Source organism: Ixodes scapularis, unplaced genomic scaffold (genome assembly GCF_016920785.2).
Source record: "Ixodes scapularis isolate PalLabHiFi unplaced genomic scaffold, ASM1692078v2 PGA_scaffold7__128_contigs__length_106722199, whole genome shotgun sequence".
NCBI lineage: Eukaryota > Metazoa > Arthropoda > Arachnida > Ixodida > Ixodidae > Ixodes > Ixodes scapularis.
Genome location: NW_024609882.1, coordinates 79,750,390 through 79,770,997, shown reverse-complemented (window position 1 = coordinate 79,770,997; position 20,608 = coordinate 79,750,390). Strand labels below are relative to the sequence as shown.

The 20,608-nt window shown below is 40.2% G+C and overlaps 1 protein-coding gene across 1 annotated transcript in view; it reads left to right on the top strand.

Moving 5' to 3' along the window:
- LOC8037543 (lysosomal alpha-glucosidase-like) overlaps nucleotides 1–19,505 on the top strand; it is a 112,255-nt gene extending 92,750 nt beyond the window's left edge. Inside the window, exons 11-19 of the mRNA XM_040215886.3 lie at nucleotides 2,533–2,666; nucleotides 4,433–4,584; nucleotides 7,680–7,828; nucleotides 11,210–11,294; nucleotides 12,159–12,343; nucleotides 12,971–13,059; nucleotides 16,861–16,910; nucleotides 18,350–18,496; nucleotides 19,443–19,505. Coding sequence (XP_040071820.1) covers nucleotides 2,533–2,666; nucleotides 4,433–4,584; nucleotides 7,680–7,828; nucleotides 11,210–11,294; nucleotides 12,159–12,343; nucleotides 12,971–13,059; nucleotides 16,861–16,910; nucleotides 18,350–18,496; nucleotides 19,443–19,505 — 1,054 coding nt within the window. The remainder of the gene's footprint in view (nucleotides 1–2,532; nucleotides 2,667–4,432; nucleotides 4,585–7,679; nucleotides 7,829–11,209; nucleotides 11,295–12,158; nucleotides 12,344–12,970; nucleotides 13,060–16,860; nucleotides 16,911–18,349; nucleotides 18,497–19,442) is intronic.
- The last annotated feature ends 1,103 nt before the right edge of the window (nucleotides 19,506–20,608 follow it).

Below are 20,608 nucleotides of genomic sequence, written 5' to 3'. Positions count from 1 at the left end.
TCAAACCGGCGTCACATTGACATTATGTTGATGTCAACATGACGTGATGTAATCCTGACGACATCGTAACGACATAATATGACGTCATATTGACGACCACATACCGTGATTATGTTCTCATGTGACATTTTAACGTGACGACGTAATGATCACGTCATGGTGCCACGTGACGTCATGGTCCCTCACGACAGTACTTAATAAAGGGTCTTCGATGGGTCCTCGTGACGGGTGCTCCTGGCGGGACTTTCTGACGGTTCCTTATGACGGCTTTTCACGTACAAACCATCTGATTAAATAGTTAAAAAGCATCTTCGTTTACTTTCCTGCAGTGTATCCAGCTTGCTTTACTTCGTTTCACCCTAAGTCCGGACGCAGGCAACGCTACGACCTGATGGGCAAATAAGACACCGTAAAAAGTTCAGCCCCCTGATGTTCGTCGTGATTCTGTATGTGTTCCATCATCGCTCAACCAATCATAAACGAAAAGGCTTGCGCATGTGACGCTGCCTGATTTAGCTTCAGTCCAGACTCACCGTTGGCTGCGTCTGACCTTCAGCTGAAACCTGGTACAGCCAACGCGATCTAAAGACTTTTCTTGACTGACGAAGCCCAGAAAACGATGCGACCTAAAAACTACAATGTGAGCAAGAAGATTGAACAATTGAAGCGGTATGTTCCCACATTATGCACACATCGTTGAACTCATAGGTCCTCATAGGTCCGCGCCACAATGCATCTGGAAAATCACTACTTGCATTTTCGTTAGTTCGTTCAAAATATGATAAGGTTATTCGCATCATGCACCAAAAACCCCAGGGGCCCCAATGTTAAGCAGAGACCACAAGAATAAGACAAAAAAAAAAATGACGCAGCCAAGCGCCCGTCATTGTTGTTGTTGTCTCCATGAGTTTAAAGCTAGCATCTTAGTCCCCAATAGCGTGTTCCAGTAAATATTTTAAGGCGAAAGCCTTATATGTCTCGTCGATGAGTTGACCTTCAAAGTGCATGAGCGAAAACACGCCGGTGACACGAAAGGTACCAAAACGTGATCACTCAGTGGATGACTAAGCGGAATAATATGATGACTCGGCACACTGAGAAGGATGACTCAGCACATTAAGGAGGACGACTCAGCACATTAAGAGAGGTTATTCAGCGAGTAGATCATACCTCTGTCTTTAATGAATCGGCACCAGGGATTTCACCTTCAACTCGTATTTTGTGATGGGTGTCACGGGTATAGATGAGTTAATATTTTTGGTCAACTGCACTTAGCCTCCAGTGGAACGTGAAAGATGGTTGATGGCTAATGGGGTGAACGCATCGAGGATGTAGTATAATTATGTAAATGCATTTCTGAAATTTATACATTGCTGATAAACACGTAGTTACGTTCAAGCAAAGAATACCCAAATGTAGAGCCATGGCGGAGCGCATTAAGCGTAAAACCTTAGTGCAAATATTTTGACCTATCAAAGAGACTAGTAATTGGTGGAACCATAATGCCATTCGTGGGCATGATTATAATGCAGCTATAGTCACTCAGGGTTACAAAAAGCGTGGACGAGACGGTTTCTTGCCTGGCGCTTCCGCCTCTTTAGCAGGCCGCCATTTTATTGGCAGCGGAGCCAGTAGGATGTTGGATTGCCATCACACACCACGTTCATTATGCTCTCAGTTACAGAGCATATTCAAGTAAAAACAATGCATCGTGGTAAAAATATTTCCAAAACAAATCTACAGATTTCGTAGTCTCACAACTGCACAGGCTAATGTTTTCCTACAGAATGTCCCAAACAAACTGTTAATGTTTTTTTGTTTTGTTTTTTCTCTTCAAATATAAACTACGCATCGTCAAATGCTCATTCTCCACCCAAATGTAGCGCAAGCATTCCGGGCCAGGTGCCAAGTTTTATAACTGACCGTCATCTCAATTAAACGTTATACGCGAATTTCTAATATTTTTCAATGAAAAATTGACGAACATTTTCGCCCGTTTTCCGTAACTGGCGCCGTTCAGCTTCATGTATTTGAGATCTCCCTTGGCTGTCATTTTCCCAATGGACATTTTAGAAAATCACTTACTACTTTAAGACCAAGTACCGGTTAGTTCGTAAACTACGGCATCTGGATCGGACCGCTGGCACTATGCCTGGGCAGCGAATGGGAATTCGGCAATGCATACTTTATTTTCGGGACGAAACAATATTGTATTACTTTTGGGACACGCTATATATGGCTGCGCATTCACATAGCAGTTCACGTAAAAAGTGTACAAGTAACAAAATCTAAACGCAATCTAGAAAAAAAAAAAGCTTGGATTTATCGATTACTGTACGCGCCTTGTTCTTCACTGCACATAAAACTTTCTACTTTATTTTTTTTTTCAATAGAGTAACGATTTATTTAGTGAGGCAGCAACCAATTACTCCGATTTCCATAACTGACAGAATGTTTAAGCGTGAGAAGGGAATAAAATGTTGCACAACGTGGAAGGAGTAATTCTGATTTCTCACCGCTTTTATCGCCAAGGGCTCTGGCGACTATTCGACAGAAGCGGCCATTCGTCATTTCACGTGCGACGTCCCCCGGACAGGCAGCGTGGTCTGGACACTGGTCTGGAGACATTGAGTCGTCCTGGAAGGACTTGAGGCTAAGCGTACCAAGTGAGTTTGACCGCTCGCCAAGTCTCTATTTTGACTATGGCTAATTACGCTCTTAAATAATAACAAAAACATTCACTTGTATTACATCATGAACATGCTAAAATCTTTCGAAGGCTATTGTTCTCAGTCTAGCTGTTTTACATTTGGAAAGTTGAGTTAATTAAGATTCACATGCGAATTACTTCTTGAAGTGGGCCGCTTCATTTATTAAAAACACTTAGATTGCTCAGAGATAGCTTGGAAGAAGTTCGAAGAGGTTTTTTGTTAGTTTTTTTTCAGTTCAGGTTTTTTTTTTATATAAAACTGCTTCCTCTTCAAGCTCACTAAATTAAATTTCAGAGGTTCTAATTTTTTTTTAACGCACTTGTATTGATTTTTAAGACTTAAATATTAACAGTGCAGAAGTCAATAAATACGCCAGTCATCGATAACAAACAACGTAAAGTTAATATTTACAATTATTACATAAATTTGCTCGTACAATTGAAATTTATTTTTCAAAGACAGTTTCCGATTGTGACGAATGTTGTCTAGCTGATTTCTATTGCGTCAAATATTCTGAGGTGTCAAAAGCGTTTTTGTTTATATAGATATAATTTGTAGTTCTCCTAAATATGATAAAATCTCACACTGAAAAAATCATATCACACCGATAACGAAAGATCGTAAAGCGGACCCCTCTTTGCATCAGGTAATCTTAATTTTTTAGTTAATATTTGTCCCCCAACATAGAATAGTAGCTTGAAAAAGGAAGACGTAAAAATTGGCCAACTGTGGTTTAACTAATAAACGCTAACAAAATTATTCTTTTTTCTTTCTTTTTTAGTTTCTCGTAAACGCCCGCATGTTCAAGACGCTTACCTCGATCATTAATTTCGTTCTTTAAGTTATTTTTAGCTGTAAACCCTAAGTGCTTCAAGATATCTTCCCGGGGAAAAATAGAATCACCTTATTATGTTTAAATCTGCAAAGCAATGGCTTATTTATTTAGTTTCACAAAAAAAAACTTTGTAATTGAATTTGACGTACGCGAAATGAATTTTACATTAATACACTGGTATAAGAGATATCTTTATAATCTTAAAATTATCGAGTATACATTCAAAGCAATATAATACTTTCAGGTGTATTTTTTAAAGTAATATGTTCCAGTGAAGCAAAAAGTAGAAACAATTCACTTATAATCTCAAAAAATAATATCGTGATAAAGTGTTCTGCAATAGCGCGTGCAGTACGCATGATTGACTGGAATCTGCTCATGGCATCTGGAATCGCCACTGTATATTTTATTTTTGCAATATTTTTATTAGCAAAATTTGATACATCCCTGTTTTGTCCAGTTTCTGATTAAGTATATACATTGCTTAAATTTTGCAGGGTGACACTTAGTATTCCTACTGGCAAGCGGCAGCCCGTTGGAATTAAGAATTTCCTTTATCATAAGAATTAGGTTTTCTCGGGGAACAATTCTTTTAAAATAAATCTACCGCTGAAAATATTATTTTCCGAATATATAAACACCTCATCTTGAAACAGCACGAATGTTATACAAACGGAGGAAAGAAGTGCACGATCCAAGCGCTTTTGCTTCTGTACTCTTCTCAAGATTTCATCTCCAGCCCACCAAGGCAGCTTCAAACTTTTACTACTAGACACATCTACTTCAAAGTCATTCCAGCTGGCTGCAGCAAAAGGGCGAATGCACATTCGGAACATTAGCGTCAGTTTCCACACTACTACAACATGCGCCCTTGATGTTTCCTCAGACGTGCTGAGTTTCGGACTGTACGGCATACCCCTGGTCGGTGCGGACATCTGCGGCTTCAACTCCAACACTACGGTGGAGCTCTGCGCTCGTTGGCAAGCCCTAGGAGCGTTCTACCCCTTCTCCAGAAACCATAACACCAACGATGCAATGGTAAGCACAGAGAATGAACATGATCCCTGAGTAAGTCCTCGACTTTGGCCCTTAGAGCAATGCGTGGTAGATGTTGAGTCTAAAACTGCTTCAATGTTTTCATACTGAAAGTGGCACTGCATAGCCCAAAAAATATAACATATTCTCGCGTGCGTACCCGCATAGGCAAATTTCGCCTGAAAAAAACAAACAAAAAAAAAAACGAGCTACTCATTAGCAGACATGTAAGCCTCCAGATTTTAAAACAATATCGCGCGAACCCCTACCGGGCGATAGATCAGCGCCTTACTGCGACTTTAAAGTGCAGGTGAGCGAGGCCAGAGCCGTATATTCAGAGAGGTTGGCCATTCATTGGGAAGTATAGGAGACAAATGAGGAGGCGTCATTGGCCGAAAGCGGGCTGGGCGTGTTCCAGGGTGTCTTCAGAAATTCGAATGTGACCAGCCAGAAGCCGGAAGTAATACCCTGGCGGTGGTCGCGAGAAACAAACCTGACAACTGCATTAGAGTAACTCTCGATGACTGAAAATATGGTACACGTGATGTTTCAATCACGTTCATTCAAAATGATGGTGGAAGATTGCGACTAGCGGAACGATCGACATAATCCGTACGCCAAGCGCCGAGGGCCGGGAATCTGCCGTCCGAGCGTTCACACTCTGTCCGAGCAACACAGAGTTGAGCGGCGCATTTGTTTCTTACATCTTTCTACATGATCATGATCAAAACAACACGTGCACCCTATTTTCAACCACAAAGAGTTACTACACTTCGCTCTTACGCGCTTATTAAAACCATTTATGAACACAGACTTTTGATCAGAACGGTTTCTCGCTACCACCGCTAGGGGATCCTTTCGGCTTTTGGTTGGTCAAGAGAGCATGCCAAGCCCTCTTTCCGAATCTGGTGCACACCCTGGCTCTGCCCGTGCCTCCCATTGACCAAACTCTCTACATATACGGCTCTGAGCGAGGCTAAACGCGTATTGCAAAAGGCACACGCCTAGCCTCGCTGACTTGCTGATTCACGTCGTTATAAGGCTCTGATCCATCGGCCGGTCGGCGTTCACGCGATATATTGTTAGAACATCTGGAGGATGTACACTTTACCCAAACAAAAAGGTACCAATATGTTACTTGTTACTCGCTCAAAACTAAAATATATGAGTCACTCTTTCGCGATTCTCAAAAGGAACGCGTTACTTTATCTCACATATGACGAGTTACCTTTCTCGTTACTTTGACGGCCAAATACACATTAGTGCTTTTGTTTTGCACTTTAGCAGTAGCTGCCTCTCCAACTTTGCATTAATTATGTTTCCCCGCTTCCTTGAGGATACATTTCGGGCTGCGCTGAAGATTCGTTCTACTAGCGCGCTCAAAGAAACGGCAGTGTTGTGCTTCAGGAAGAGCTGGTGAACCTGGGATTCCCCACTTTCTTTTGTTCTCACTGTTTCTAAAGTTCGAGTTAACAACGGTTCTGTGCCTTTTCGTGTTGGCTACCTCCGGATTTGCATTCGGTTTGTACTCGATTTTCGAAAGGTTCAACCAACTAACCTTATTGTGTTGGCTGAGTGAAGGACATTACCAGATACAGAGTTCTACTGATGTGTTTTGAAAGATAAACGTTGCTATACTGTCGTCATCTCATACTATGTAGTTATTATTTGGGTCGTCCATCTGCCTTTGTAAGAATAGACTCATACTCCGGTTACAATAAGCACTAGGCTGTTTAGACGGTGTTGCACAGGTTACTCTTCAGAGGTAGCGCAATACCGCTACTCGTTACTTGGCCTCAAAAGTAACTAAGTACGTTACTCGTTCCTTTTCTAGAAAAATGACTAAATGCGTTACTCGTTCCCGAAAAACGTAACCAGGTAGAAGTAACTTGTCAGTAGTAGCACAATACCTACATGTTTGCTCCTTAGATAGTCCCAACCGAGTGACTAGTCTGCGCATAAAATTATCACAAACAGCACATATTAACATATGCCTGTTATATCAATGTACAGTAAAGCCTGTATCATACAAAAATCATTATTAAAATTATATGGCATGCATAAATTATGTCACGTCTTGTCACAACGAACGATAATAAAAGAAATCCTTGCATATTTGATAATCTATATCGTGAAACATTTCAACATTTCAACATGCATATTATGCAGACTATAGACCGGCGACTGGTTTAATTTCCGGCGAAACAGTAACAAGAATCATGTAAAGGCCGATCGATGTGCTTCTTTGCACGTTGTGAATTAAGATTTGAAATTTGTAGAAGCTTAAGATATTGTAATTGGAGCACACGAAATGTGGTGACTATACGATATTTTTCCTCTGAAAGTCTTTCGCACCCCCACTCGAAAAAAAATTGCAAAGAACAGATGCGACTTGTGTTTACATTATACAACATCTCTGAGGCGTTGCACGTGGAGTCGATTACAAATCTCTACCAACACCCAGCCTGGTAGCCCGGAAAAACCGATATTATTAGGGTATGATATGGAAAGCAACACAAGTCAAATGCCGTGAAAAATTTCGTTTGATTTGATGAACCGCGGATGATCCTAGGAAAAAAGAATAAACAAATTAATAAAATGCTTTCGGCGGGATAGCGCGAGTCACAAAAAGCGGAAAAACAACAACAATTGTTTGGAAAAACCTCTTTTGGAACCGTGATACGTCATACTTCACCCGAGATTCTTTTTGATATTTTAAAATATATAAAACATTACGCGACCCTGTATTTAAAAATTCGATGAGTTGTGTCCATGCACCTTGTTTTATTGTCACGTACAAAAATAAATCTCAATTTGTTGGGGGATCCCGAACAACCTTCGGAGCAAAGCAAGTGTCCTGCTCCTTGCGCCACCCCAGTTCCTGAATATAACAAATAGTAGCGCCCCATAAACGATATTCAACAAAGTTTGGGCCGGGAGCTGAAAGAATTAACACTAATTCTTTCTTTTTTTGCGACTGCTAAAGCGTAAATAAAAAATAATGATGTTTTTGTGGGCTGTGAGCACAACAAATTCATTCTGAACAATGCTGAGTTAATGCAATAAAATATTATGGTGCCCGTTTGAAATTTTTCCAGGACCAAGATCCATACAGCATGGGACCTGTGGTGCTTGACGCAGCTCGAAGGACCCTGATGATGCGGTACACGCTCCTGCCTTACCTGTACACACTCTTCTACAGGAGCCACGTCCTAGGCGAGACCGTCGCAAGGCCGTTGTTCATGGAGTACGTGAAGTTTAATCTAGCCCTACATTTAGATACAATGAAGGGATGTGATAAATAAACACCATTACGTATCAGACACAGCATCGCATCGCGCCAACAAAACAACCAGAGCTGTGTACCGTATCTTTCTCGAATAGGCCCGAGCTACTCTCGCGGAACAACATATCTAGTATCTCAGAAAGATCGATTTTGAATGTAAATAAGGTACAAAATATTTACTCTAATAAAAGATACAGTAAAATGTAGAGCAGAGAGGAAGAAGGGCAGTAGGTCCGAGAAGTATCGACGCCATCGTGACGAGCACCTCGGTAGCGGATTATCGGCGTATCGCGAAAGAGCAGTGGTTGGCGATAATGAAGGTGTGGGAGGAGCATCCGGCGCGTTTCTAACGTTCTAAACTTGTAACCGATTATTGGAAGCGTGCGACAAGACAGTGGCGTGGCGGCGTGGCACCTTTTAGACGCATTTGGAAGAGACATCCCGGCTAGCAACCGACCTTAGTTTCTAATCAGTGTTCAGCACAGTGCTATACCAAGCGTTCAAGGACAGCGTCGACGCTAACTTTCTTTTACACAAGACCTGGAAATTAAAAACACATTCCCTCCATGCACATGTGAAAGCAGCCCCGATTATTTAAATATCTGTTAGTCTCCTCAAACTTGGCCAGCGAGCGAAGAGCTTTCTGATAATAAGAGGAGTAAAAAATACTTTTTAATCACTTAGTGAAATATTAAATGTTGTCCCGTAGTTACGGTCGGACCGTCAGACATACAAACAGTTTATAGAGGCATGTTCTAGCGCAGATAAAAAATACAAACATGGCGGTGTGTTGCAGTCGTTGCCGCTTACGGGGGACGATTGATATCAAGGTTCGAGCAACTCCTGCGTGTCGAATGAAGTGAGAACACCTGAAGAGCAACGCTGGACATTGACATGTTTTCAAATGTCGAGGTACCGACCATTTACTCCAAGTCGAGATAGAGAAATGCGGCCACGGGGAGGCGCAGACAGGGTTAAGACGCTGCAGGTCAAGGCCTGAGCGTGAAGACATGACGCAGACGCTGTCGTATGTGTTGCTGCCAGAACGGATAGGCGTTCTCCCTTTAGGTGTTTCACACTCCCTATAGTAGGAGTATTTATTTACGAAATCTGTGTTCCTACTTTGTGTAAGATGTAGAATCGGCAGCAAACAATAATGATAAATTGTTGATTTAGCCATTCTTGTACATAAGTTGATCGAAGGCCCGTATAAGCGCGCAAGTACTTGTGTGCGAAAGAATGGCAACCCAACAGAGTGCTCAAAATATATAAAACAATAGAAACACGAACATTTTGCTCAGAACAGGCTATACAATGTTAGCAGAGGTAAATTGAACAGCAAATGAAGCAACAGTGTGAATACACCTAGACATAACGAGAGCACCACTCCTTTCATTCATGTTTCTTGTCTTTCAGAGACGGCAAATCGTACAATTCTTCCGGACGTATGTTAAAGTAGAATGCAGTATAATACTTTCTTAAACACCTTCCGTAATTTCTGTACGGCAGATGAGTGGAAAAGGTTCCAGAATGCCTAAGATATTTTTTGTTTGTTAACTCTATACTTGAAATTGTTAGTATAATAATATTTCATTAACACTACGAATTCCCTTAATTGCTGAACCTGCAAAATTCGAAGAGGGGCCAAGTTTTCACCGTTAGAAAAAGTTTCAAATTTCGAACCGTATGCAATAGAATCTGCAAGTCTATATTGGCGACGTGCGCGACCAAAAGCGTCGCTGTAGTCGGCCTTCCACGATGGGCCGAACGCTGACTATGACGTCGGAAAGGGGATTTATCATCGATGGAAATAAGAGGAATGACAGAAGTTTTATTTTGACTGTGTTGGCAGTGTTCCTTTGAGAGCGCAATGATTTCAAGCTTCCACTATGCTATTTACAAACACCATCAAACTTGTTGTTTGCAAGGTAATGACGTCACAAGGGGGAACCGTAGGAGGGCGCCACTAAAACATCTGGCCGCTAATATTAGCCTATTTTGTTTCTTGCGGAGGGCAGTACAGGAACCATAAACAGTGATTTCGTAAAGCAGAAATTAAGACTCCTAGTACTTTGTACACTCTTTTTCTAAGTAAAACAGTCCGTAGGTGAACGTTTCTGCTCGGCTGACTTTCAGAGAAAGCAAAAACGTACACGTCATTGCACAAAACCCACACTAAACATCTTATCATCGTCATATGGTATCAATATTACCATCATTGCCTACTCACGTGACGACACAGATTGAGGGACTGCTTAAAGTAGTTAGCACTATAGCTGAAGGTATGATATAAACGAGCAACAACAGTCAGAATCAGCCATAAACAATGAGACGCTGCGCACTCCATGATGCACGTTAATGGTCCCCAATTATCAGTCGTGTTGCACTTACTAATTTTCCAATTTACAAGGTAAACAACTAGGCTGGGCTCCGCCGTGCAGAGCGACAAAATGGGCAGCGGCAGTACTTCTCCTGGGGTTCGCTTTTGCTCACGGTGAAGGCGGGGAAGAAATAAGGTTTTGCTATAGGGAAATGTGTGAAAATATGCTTAGAACTCGCCTGCTCACACGAGCAAGTTGCGGAGGCTTCTCGGCTACGATTCCTCATTCACATACACGAAAAAAAAACAAAAACATGCGTTTTCCGATAACGAAAGTGAAATGTTCTGGATCGCCCGATGAACCTAAATAAAGTTAGTACTGCTGCGAAGTGATATTGGATGCACATAAAAATTATTTGATTTCCTATGGAACTGACATACTTGGCTGGTAGCGTCCAATTTTCGATGCGTTTATTTCACCATGAAGTCGGATATCTAAGTATGGAGGTTGGGCTTCAGATTCGTAAATGCCCTATGCAATCTAAAGCCCATAAATAAAAAGAATATTGAAACGTTTCTTAGTCGCTTAATTTCACCAGCAAACCAGCATATCTTTGTGGCCGCCAAGTCGAGTAAACTGGTGGTAAAGTTAGAAGTGCACTAATAAAACTCTTCTTCTGTGTGTGTGTGCATCTTAATAAAGCAAGTCAACTAAACCAAGCAGATGCTGCTTTCTAATAAAATACCATTACTCTTTCAGCACAAGCATTTTTGGCAGGTCCTTCTAGAAAAGACATTTTAATAATACAACATTCACTGTAAACGTATGTGCGGCATCGTGCTCTTAAAGTAAAAGAGATGCAGCAGATTCAAGTAGATGAATGTCCTAAATCTAGTCCGATATATTTTTGAGACATGAAGCTCTGTGATGATGGAAACAATCTGTTTGCTTGCCTACATTTAAGATAAAGAAAATTGAAGTTATTAACTGTTTTCAAATTGATCATGATGTTCTCGTTTAGGTTCCCTCAAGATCCAAGCACATACGACATCGACGAGCAATTCCTCTGGGGACCGGGCCTGATGTTCAACCCGGCATTGTACGAAGTGGGTGCATTCAAAAAGCATTGGCATGTTCCAATATGCGATCTGAACGTCTCAAATTCAGAACACGGACTCAATTGTATTTGTTTAGATTGAGTAGTGTAAGTCAATTATCTCATTGTTGGCATAGAGTTTGTGAGCCATATTTTGTTCAAACGACACTTAAATTATCACGGAACTCAAGGGGAAAAACATTTATTAGTACCTAACGTGTATGCCACACAATTCACTTTCTTTCAAAAATTTATCGTTTCTATTGAATATTTAAGCCGTCAGACATTAAGGGTTAGGGGCGAAAACGAAATACATTTTTACTGTGAGACGTTGTTGCTCTCTCGCCATGAAAGTTATTTTCGGTTTTGTATATTATATGTCACGGTGTAAATGTTTCGCCCATTAAAATATGCGTCATCATGTACTTTCGTCACCCTGCATTGAAATTTATAAACTAGAAAATCGGTACTTCAAGACGTTGTTATGTACGGGCATTTCGGTTCCTTATGACACCTTTACTACTGATTTCTTCCAGAATGTTTTGTACGTGAAATTCATACATTCAGTGTCATTACATCTCTGGATACAAACAATGCCGGGACGCGGACACGGACTCGGAGGAAATAACTGACTGCAAATCGTTCGTGACACTCAATGCCTGTGGTATTCATGTCCTCTCTATGTGCGTATGGCCGCTGTTGGTGAAAAGTTTATGGTGCTGGGTACCTGTTCCTGTAGCTTTTTTTTTTCTATCTCTCACCGTCATGTCAATGAGAAATACAGATATTTTAAGTGGAAAAATTGCTTACACTTCTTTTCGAACTTATAAAGAGCCTTCCCCTCTTGAGTGTTAGTTGCTGTTCTCAACTGCAGAACCAGACGGAAGTCAATGCATACGTCCCGGCCGGTGTATGGTTTGACCTCGATCGCGGAACACCGTACCATCATCCCGAGGGCCGCTACCGAACCTTTCCTTCGCCCTTGAACGTCGTGAACATCCTGATACGCGGAGGTTTCGTTGTTCCGGGCCAGGAGCCAGCCCTCACCACGACCCAGAGGTAACGCTTTTGGTGGGATATTTCAATAAATTGAAGCCTGATTTGGTCATAGCAGACAAACTTGGAGACGAAGAGCATGTGCTACAAATGAGGTGGCAACATATTGTGAGTTTATGTCACGTCACGTGAAGTCTAATGACATCGTGATGTCACATGACATATGTGTCGGTTGAGCGTGGCGTCTCGTTTTTCTCATGAAACCCAATCCTGCACCACATTGATTGTTAAAAGTATTTTTTGTTCACGTTTTAGGAACAATATCTAAATCTTCATGGTCCAAGGATATAACCAGATGTTCCGCAGTTGTCGTCTGTGCACCCAATTTGATATAAAATAGCGCTCAAACTGAAATTTCTGGCAGAGAGATAAGAAGTCTCAAATATGTGGAGTGCCTCGATGTCTAGTGGTTCACTCCGAGAGACCGTAAGGGACAGATTTTCAAGAAGACATGAACAAGCGGCATCTACGCGACGTTGAATATGATGAAACGCTGGCGCACAAAAAAAAACAAAAAAAACAGGGACAGCAATCAACTTTCAAAGCTTACCACATTATATGCTACTTTACAGATATAACCCTAGAAGATTGTTAGAAAGCTTTTTTACTTCCTTTTGTTTTTCTTCACAGTCGACAGAATCCAATCGTGCTCCTTGCAGCGCCTGATATCAAGGGAACGGCTCGAGGAGAATTGTTTTGGGACGACGGAGACTCCATAGGTGCGAGTCTGTTCGTATCTCCAAAGGCGTGCATTGAAATCTTTTTTCTTTGTTCTTCATGTCGGCCGCCAGACCGCGTAAATTTTTGCTGTGAACTCGAACTTGCGGTACGTCCGCGTTTGCCTCCTTAAAGGATTTTTTTTCCTGTTCGTTGAATTGTTTTTCCTGAAGTTTCGAGTTGCAGACGACCTGACGCCTTAAGAGCAACCGTGCATGAAAACTGGCACGCACAGATCATTTCTTGTCACACAGAAACCCCCGACATCTTAGAATCACGTGATAAGCACAAGAGGAAAATCATTTGCGAATGCAGAACAAATTAGGCCGACTTACTGTCTGGCCCAGTTGTGCACAGTTGTGCATAAACAGAAACAACAAACGAGGGCCAACCTGGAGGAAGTGCAACAGGAACGCGAAGACATTCTTTGCCGCCCTTCAATCACGCGAGGCTTACTTGGCAAGCACCGAGATATTGCGAGCCTACCAATGATATTTTCTAGCACACGCTGCACGTGCTTAAGGCAGTTCGTTGTCGTTTCCAGCTGTTTGTGGTCAAGTGGGACTGGGGCAGGCAGAGACAAATGACGTCAATACTGGTCACAAAACTTGTCGATTTTCGAAGGGTCGAAATATTACACGGAACATTTCTTCGTCATGTATTAGTTCTGCTTAATTTATCTCCAACATATTTTCAGAGCATCGGTTAGGGTAAGTAATGTTTTCCAAAACCAATATTGTTTATTCAGACATGACATACGTGTCCATATAAAACAATGAGTTCGCATCTTGAATCAATCAGCCTATTTATTATTTTCTTGTCATTGCCATATTTTCTCCGTTTAATACAATTTTAATGTCAAGTCATCTTTTATCATTTTGTTACAAATAAAGCACAATTCCAGTTTTGGTGGTAATGCATTACAAGTAACGGCGTTACGGTTACACGTTAAGTTACTTTTTACGGTAACGTAGATAATAGAGAGTTTTAGGGAGCCGTTTTTGCACATCCGATACGGTACAAAAGGCCCTCCGGTACGAATTGCGGGTGTGATACCGCATACGTATAGAATGTGCAAAAACGGTTCCCTAAAACTCTCTATTGTTCTCGTTACTTTTCAAAACATTAACGGGTAACGGACTTACGCTACTTGTTTCAAGTAATAAGTAACGTAGTTACGTTAGTCCTTACATCTTCTTTCAAGACCTAAAACAATTGCACTTCTTTTTTTCGTGTTTGTAGGGCGCCATGTTAATAATAATAATAATAAACTTTTATTCATAGGAATAGACAAATACATATACAGGTCTGCCTGAGCCAAGGCAGGCTTGTGTGGCATGACCTCGCAGTACAGCCCAATCCCTACACAAACAGCAGCTAACAACAGAATAAAAACAAAGTATAGGCAACAACACTCAATAAATGTTAACTGTAGATCTATCACTTGGTGGTATCATGAAGTAACTTTTTCAGATTCTTTTTGAGCCCATGGTTAGAATTGGTTAAGAATAATTTGTCTGGTAGTTCATTAAAGATCTTTGGTACGTAAAATGAGGTAATGCTTTCCACATAATGAGTATAGATACGAGGAATTTCATAGCGAGTAGTGTTCCTAAATGTACGTGGGGCCAGCCTCTCAGTTTGAAATTCGCTGCACCAGAAGTAACGAAAAACGACCGTCTGAAAAAACAACGATTAGAAACAAGGCAATTTGAGTCAACTACACAAAGTGTCAGTTGCTTTTTTACATCACCTCATATTGCTATCAATTCTGGCATGCCATTGTCGAGAGAAGTTAAAAAATAGAGTAACACCGTACCTAAAAGCACTATACGCCATAAAACGGATGAGCATTTTTCTACTTGCAAACGGAAGGAACACTATTGGGTTATGGAACTGACAAGATACACTTCTCAGTCGTTCCAACACAAAAGAGAGGTGCGTAGTCCAAGACAGGTCAGAATCAAAGTATATTCCTAGATACTTGACAGGAGAGACATATTGAACAGGGTTGCAGCAAGATGATACGCTATTGGATTTGTGCAAAAACAAAGGCGAAAACAATCTGACTTTTTGCCACGGGCTACGGAAACATACCAGCTTTGGTTTAGAGGCTTTTACACTTATTTTGTTATTTGTAAACCAATTCATGACAGTAATGACATTTTTCTGCAGGTCTAGGATAGCATGTGCAATATCAGTATGACAAGAAAAAATCAGTGTCATCTGCAAATTGCAATACGTTACAGGTAACCACTTGAGAAAGGTAGTTAACGTTTACACTAAATAAAAACGGGATAACGCGGAACCTTGTGATGCTCCAGAACTAAGTGTAGCCTTTGTACTACGAGCTTCGCCAACACGAGTTGAAAACGTGCGCACAAAGAAATTCTAAGCAAACGAGCAAAAGGACCCCCCTACAGTTGACATTTAAGCGTATCTAATAAAATGTCATAGTTCACTGAATCAAACGCTTTTGCAACATCAAGAAAAAGCGCACAGACATAAGAGTGTTTGTCGAATGACGAATGCAAAGGATCTGAAAACAAGTCCAGCAGGGATGACGTGCCTCGATAAAAAAAAACGTACAGTGAGGGTGATATGATACCGTGTTTATCTAGAAAACTTGTCATACAAAACAGATGTTTTTCGAGGATGTTTGAAATACAGCGCAGAACCGAGATGGTCGATACGAAGACAACTGATTACGCGGGCCGCCTTTACAGATCGGTACTGCGATTGCAGTTTTAAAGTCGCCTGGCATCAATCCCGATTATATGATATTGTTTATAAGAGATTAAAGCACGTTCTCGAGCGACTCAACATTATCGCAGAGATCCCTCACAGATATGCCGTCAAGCCCGGCAGACGTATGTCGTTTAAGGCGGGATGGAATGTATCGTAAGTCGGTCTGCGAAACCGTAGGAAGTATTGCAGAAGTCGCAGTTACATTCCCGTCGTTGACGTATGTACATTGGACCATCACGGCTGCTCTCATAGATGCCAGTGGCCAAATATTCATTAAATGAGCCCACAGTTGTAGTGAGGTTAGGACCGAAACTTTTCTGCATCAATTCTAGAACGCTCTTTCGCGAGCCACCACGCAACTCGTCAATTGTTATATAGTTAATTCGTTAATTCTACAACCTCATTTCAACTCTTTAAAGTTTAAACGAACTTTGAATATTTTCTCTGAAGAGTAGTTTCGTTTCGCAGATCTTATGAAAGCATTTACCCTATTACACGAGGCCTTAAGTTCCACTCTCAACCGTTCGTTGTTAGGCGCACGTCGATAGCGCATGCAGTGAAGCTCTTTGGTTTTGACAGCGCCACGTATATCATCATTCAGCCATACTACCACTGATCTTCGTTTTTTTTTTAACCTTAACAGTTATAGTATTATGTTTCTTTTAAAAAAAATGTGATGCGAATATTTGAGATTGTTGCGTTTTTTCTTTGCGTTTTGTTTCGTATTTAGGCAAAACCGTAAAAAATGATGAAGCAGTCCTCTTCAGCTCCGCATAAACAAATTTCTCTTTTTCCAAATATGGCGTTTATGCGTACCTGTACCGTCAAAACAATAAATCGTGTTAATTCATAATTTTAAAAAGTAACGCAAAAGTAACGTGCTTTTTTATCGGTAACGGTAACTGTAACGGGTTGCCTTTATTTTGAGGTAACATTGGCCGGTAACGCCTTCCTTAAAATTTCCTAGTAACGAGTAACGTATTTTGTTACTTTTTTTCGGTAACGCCAACAACACTGCATACTCCTCGCCTATATTACTGCGACGTTTTTTTCAGACACCGTGGAGAGAAATGAGTACAACCTCTACGAGTTCCTGCTAGTCAGGGTAAGCTTTTTTTCTTTTTTTTACGAATGGGTGAAGAGTTCCGTATTTCTCGACATCTTTATAAATTGCGGCTCAAATAATAAAATCACTAAGTTAGGACAAATTATTTCAACTGAATGTGTCTCTTGTTTCGTTTCTGACTTTCATTGGCACCCTTTTCGTTTTAAAACCAGACCGAAAAACCCCGAACACTGTTCGTCGTTAAAGTCTTCGTTATTTCGGATATCTGCACAACACTCCTATATGCTACATCCCGCTAAGGATTAAAAAAATACTCGGAAAACTTCGGAATACTATTGACAGAGCATAGAGTCAGAACTGTAGTCCCTGAAAGAGCGAGAACGGCAGGGCGTGTTTTAAACGTCGGGCTTCCAGAGTGCACTTGTCGCCTTCCTCAGTGATTTGTCTGCGCCCTCGTGCTCGAGCTCCAAGATGCCCGGAAGCCTTTTCGAAGGCAGCATGCTCGTTCTGGGGGAGGGACATGCTGTAGCTTCTCACTGCCGTTCTCGCCTTGTCAGTGACCATAGTCCTAAAGGGAGGCTCCGCAAATATATTCCTATACCTTGGAGAATTCTGAGAATACAGCTGGTCGCCGCTGCTGTATTTCAGGGTCAAGACAGACGTCACCCTATGTATGTCATTGTACTCTTCCGGTTTTAAGTTCAGAATATGCCATTATTGCTTCCCGTCAATAAGAGGAGCTTTTGCATTTATGATCTTTCAGATTTTTAGTAAATTTCGCTTACAAATACGACGGCCTTCGGTGTATTTTCGTTTGTTTTGGCATTTTTTATTTTCATTCTGATTTATGAAGAATGAAAAACACAACAAAATCCAATAAACGTCAAATTTCAGAAATTTAAAAATTTGGGGAACGGTATACCTCATTTAATGCCATATTTGCACCAAAGAAAATATTTTCCGGGAAACATAAATCGAATTTTACCATAAATAAACCTCAGAACCATAGATTCTTCGTAATAGAAAATCTTGTTCATAGGCGCGATTATAATCATTGTTGCTTAGCCTCTCAGGATGTGGCGGCTGTGCATGGCTTTTCTTCAAGCCTTTCCTTGTCCTAAATACAAAATACATACGTTCACATTGTAGAACAAATAGCGATGTAACTAATCCCTGCAAGCAAAGAAGGATTCCGCCGAAACGAAAGAACAGTTAAACCTGGAAAAGTAGAAGCATGTTGGTACAATCAGAATAACGCGTTACATGTTCATTGCCCTGCGCACTTCGGAGTTTTCAGGTAAAAATAATTATGTATTAGAAATATTTTAGGTATTTCTAGAGCACTTATTTCTCATGCGATTTAAAAAAGGTCCCGTGAAGATCAAAGCTGCAGTATTAAATAAAATCTACTCGGTGTCTTAGTGGAAACCTGTAAATTTAAATTAAATCATGAACGCAGTCAATATTTTTGTTCTCAGGACCTTTTGCATGTAAGCTGTCACAAACGAGGATTTCAAGGTAACCTGAAACTAGGCAGGGTTGTCGTCTACGGAGTCTCCACTGCGCCAGCGAGCGTAACCATTGAAGGAACGGACATAAAGTTTGACTACAATCAGACAACACAGGTAATATATATTTTTGTAGCAAAACGTTTTAATGTGGCTCACCATTGTAAACAGTCGCATGATAAATGTGCTAAGTACAAAAAAATATATATATATATTTACATGTGTTGTAATATAAGTCTTAACGCGTGAAGGTCGACATTGAAGATAGAGCGAGTAGTCTGGCGAACTGGTTGATCCTACACATTTTTGAAAAACCGGAGACGACGGACGAAAAAGGGGACAGCACACAAAACGTCTCTAAGACGTTTTGTGTGTTGCCCCCTTTTTCGTCCGCCGTCTCCGGTTTTTCAAAAAAGGTAGACATGTTCTTTACTTGTTGGTTACAAAGCGCACGTTTTATTTTATATCAGTCAACGTTCCTAAATTCAATTTTTTATTCAAATCTTTAAAAGGCTTCATGCCTTATTGTAAATTTGCCGAGTCCATCTTAGACATGAACAAAACAAATGTGACCGCATACTATGATCACTAATTTCCTTAAAATTGAGGGAATTCACCTAGTAATAAAAAAAATGCAGAGGTATATTTTATCTACAAATTTAGGGCTTTTAAAAATTGAGACCTAATTAGTCCCGCTAGAAATACCATGTCTTTTGAATAATAAAAGCAAAATATTATTTAACTTGTTTTTACCGTTATCTCTTTTTTTCCTTTTATTAAACCATTGATTTAAACTCATGACTCCAAGTGATGGATCACAATGTAATGTTTTCGGAATACTGAAGTTTGTAGAAGAAAGCAAACTAAAACATTTAAAACTAATGCCTAAGAAATGTAGAAATTGTGCCTTTGTGCTAGAATTGTTTCTAGTAGAAGTTTGGAAAATAAAAAAAAAAAACATTGTCATTTAATAAGAGTAACGCCAGTATAAACTCTCATAGATATTGATTATGTCTGATATATGTACTAAATTGCTTTCTTTATTCTCTTTATTCTTTTATAGATGCTGTCTATTCTGAACATCGAAAAGCCCCTTGATGGTGATTTTGTTATCAAGTGGTCGTGACCGCCGAAGTTCAAAAAGCGCTTTGCTCGAACGATAGTTAAATAATTTGTAATCACATAATACTCAAATTTTCATATGGTCAGTAAGGTTCATATGTACCTTCACTGTAGCACATAAGCGTAAGTTTAGGTAGCGCATTCCCGGAGTTGACATTTTTAAGACAGACATTGTGATGAAAAGATTACATTTGCGAAATTTTGTTCCGGTATCATATGAAATAAACATCAGTAGCACAAAAAACGCAATGTATCTGTCTATTAGTGACGTTTTATTCGTCTTTATGTTTATGAATGACTTAATATGACTATTTCTATAATTCGTCGTACCATAATCCTTAAATTTCTTAAACAAACTTCGGCCATCAATGACACTAAAACCGCTAAGTCATGAAGCTTACCATAATTCAGTGTGGACCTGCTTTGTTCCTTAAAGAGTTCGCTTAGAAAAACCATTATTATTGATGTTAAACATTTGACAGGAAACAGTTGGTTCTCATTTTTGTATCGAAATTGCATTGTGAATGCCAGTTAAGTCTTTTAATAATAAATTAATGAGTTATTTTAATAGTATATACCTTATCCAAAAACGCGACTTAATACTATAACAGTATTTTGTTTCAAGTTATTTTTCTTAAAAACGGCATAATTAAGTCACCTGCTTTCGTGAATAAAAATTCAGAATAATAATTATTATTTTATAGTGTCCACAAACAGAACATAGCCTAAATAGTAGTACACAGTTCGTCGTTGAAAATAAAATGCATACAGTCACATAGATGCAAAATTATGCGCAAATTATCGACTCCAGTGTACGTCGAAAAGTTTTCACGCCACTAAAAATCTCTATAACAGATTGGTCAAGCCCGCTAAATGCCAGTTGCATTCTTGTTAAGCGAGACGTATCCTATAAGGTCGGAGTAGAACGGTCTCTGAAACCGACTAGACCGCAAGGCAACATGGAAATAAACAGCAATTAACAAAACTGATCAATAAATAATTCCGTTCACAACCTTATGTAAAAACAAAGTCGAGTAAACGCCTTCTGTCAAGCAAAGTGCGCCACCCTAGTATTTTAGTAACACATGCGCCAGAAATGCCTGTTAT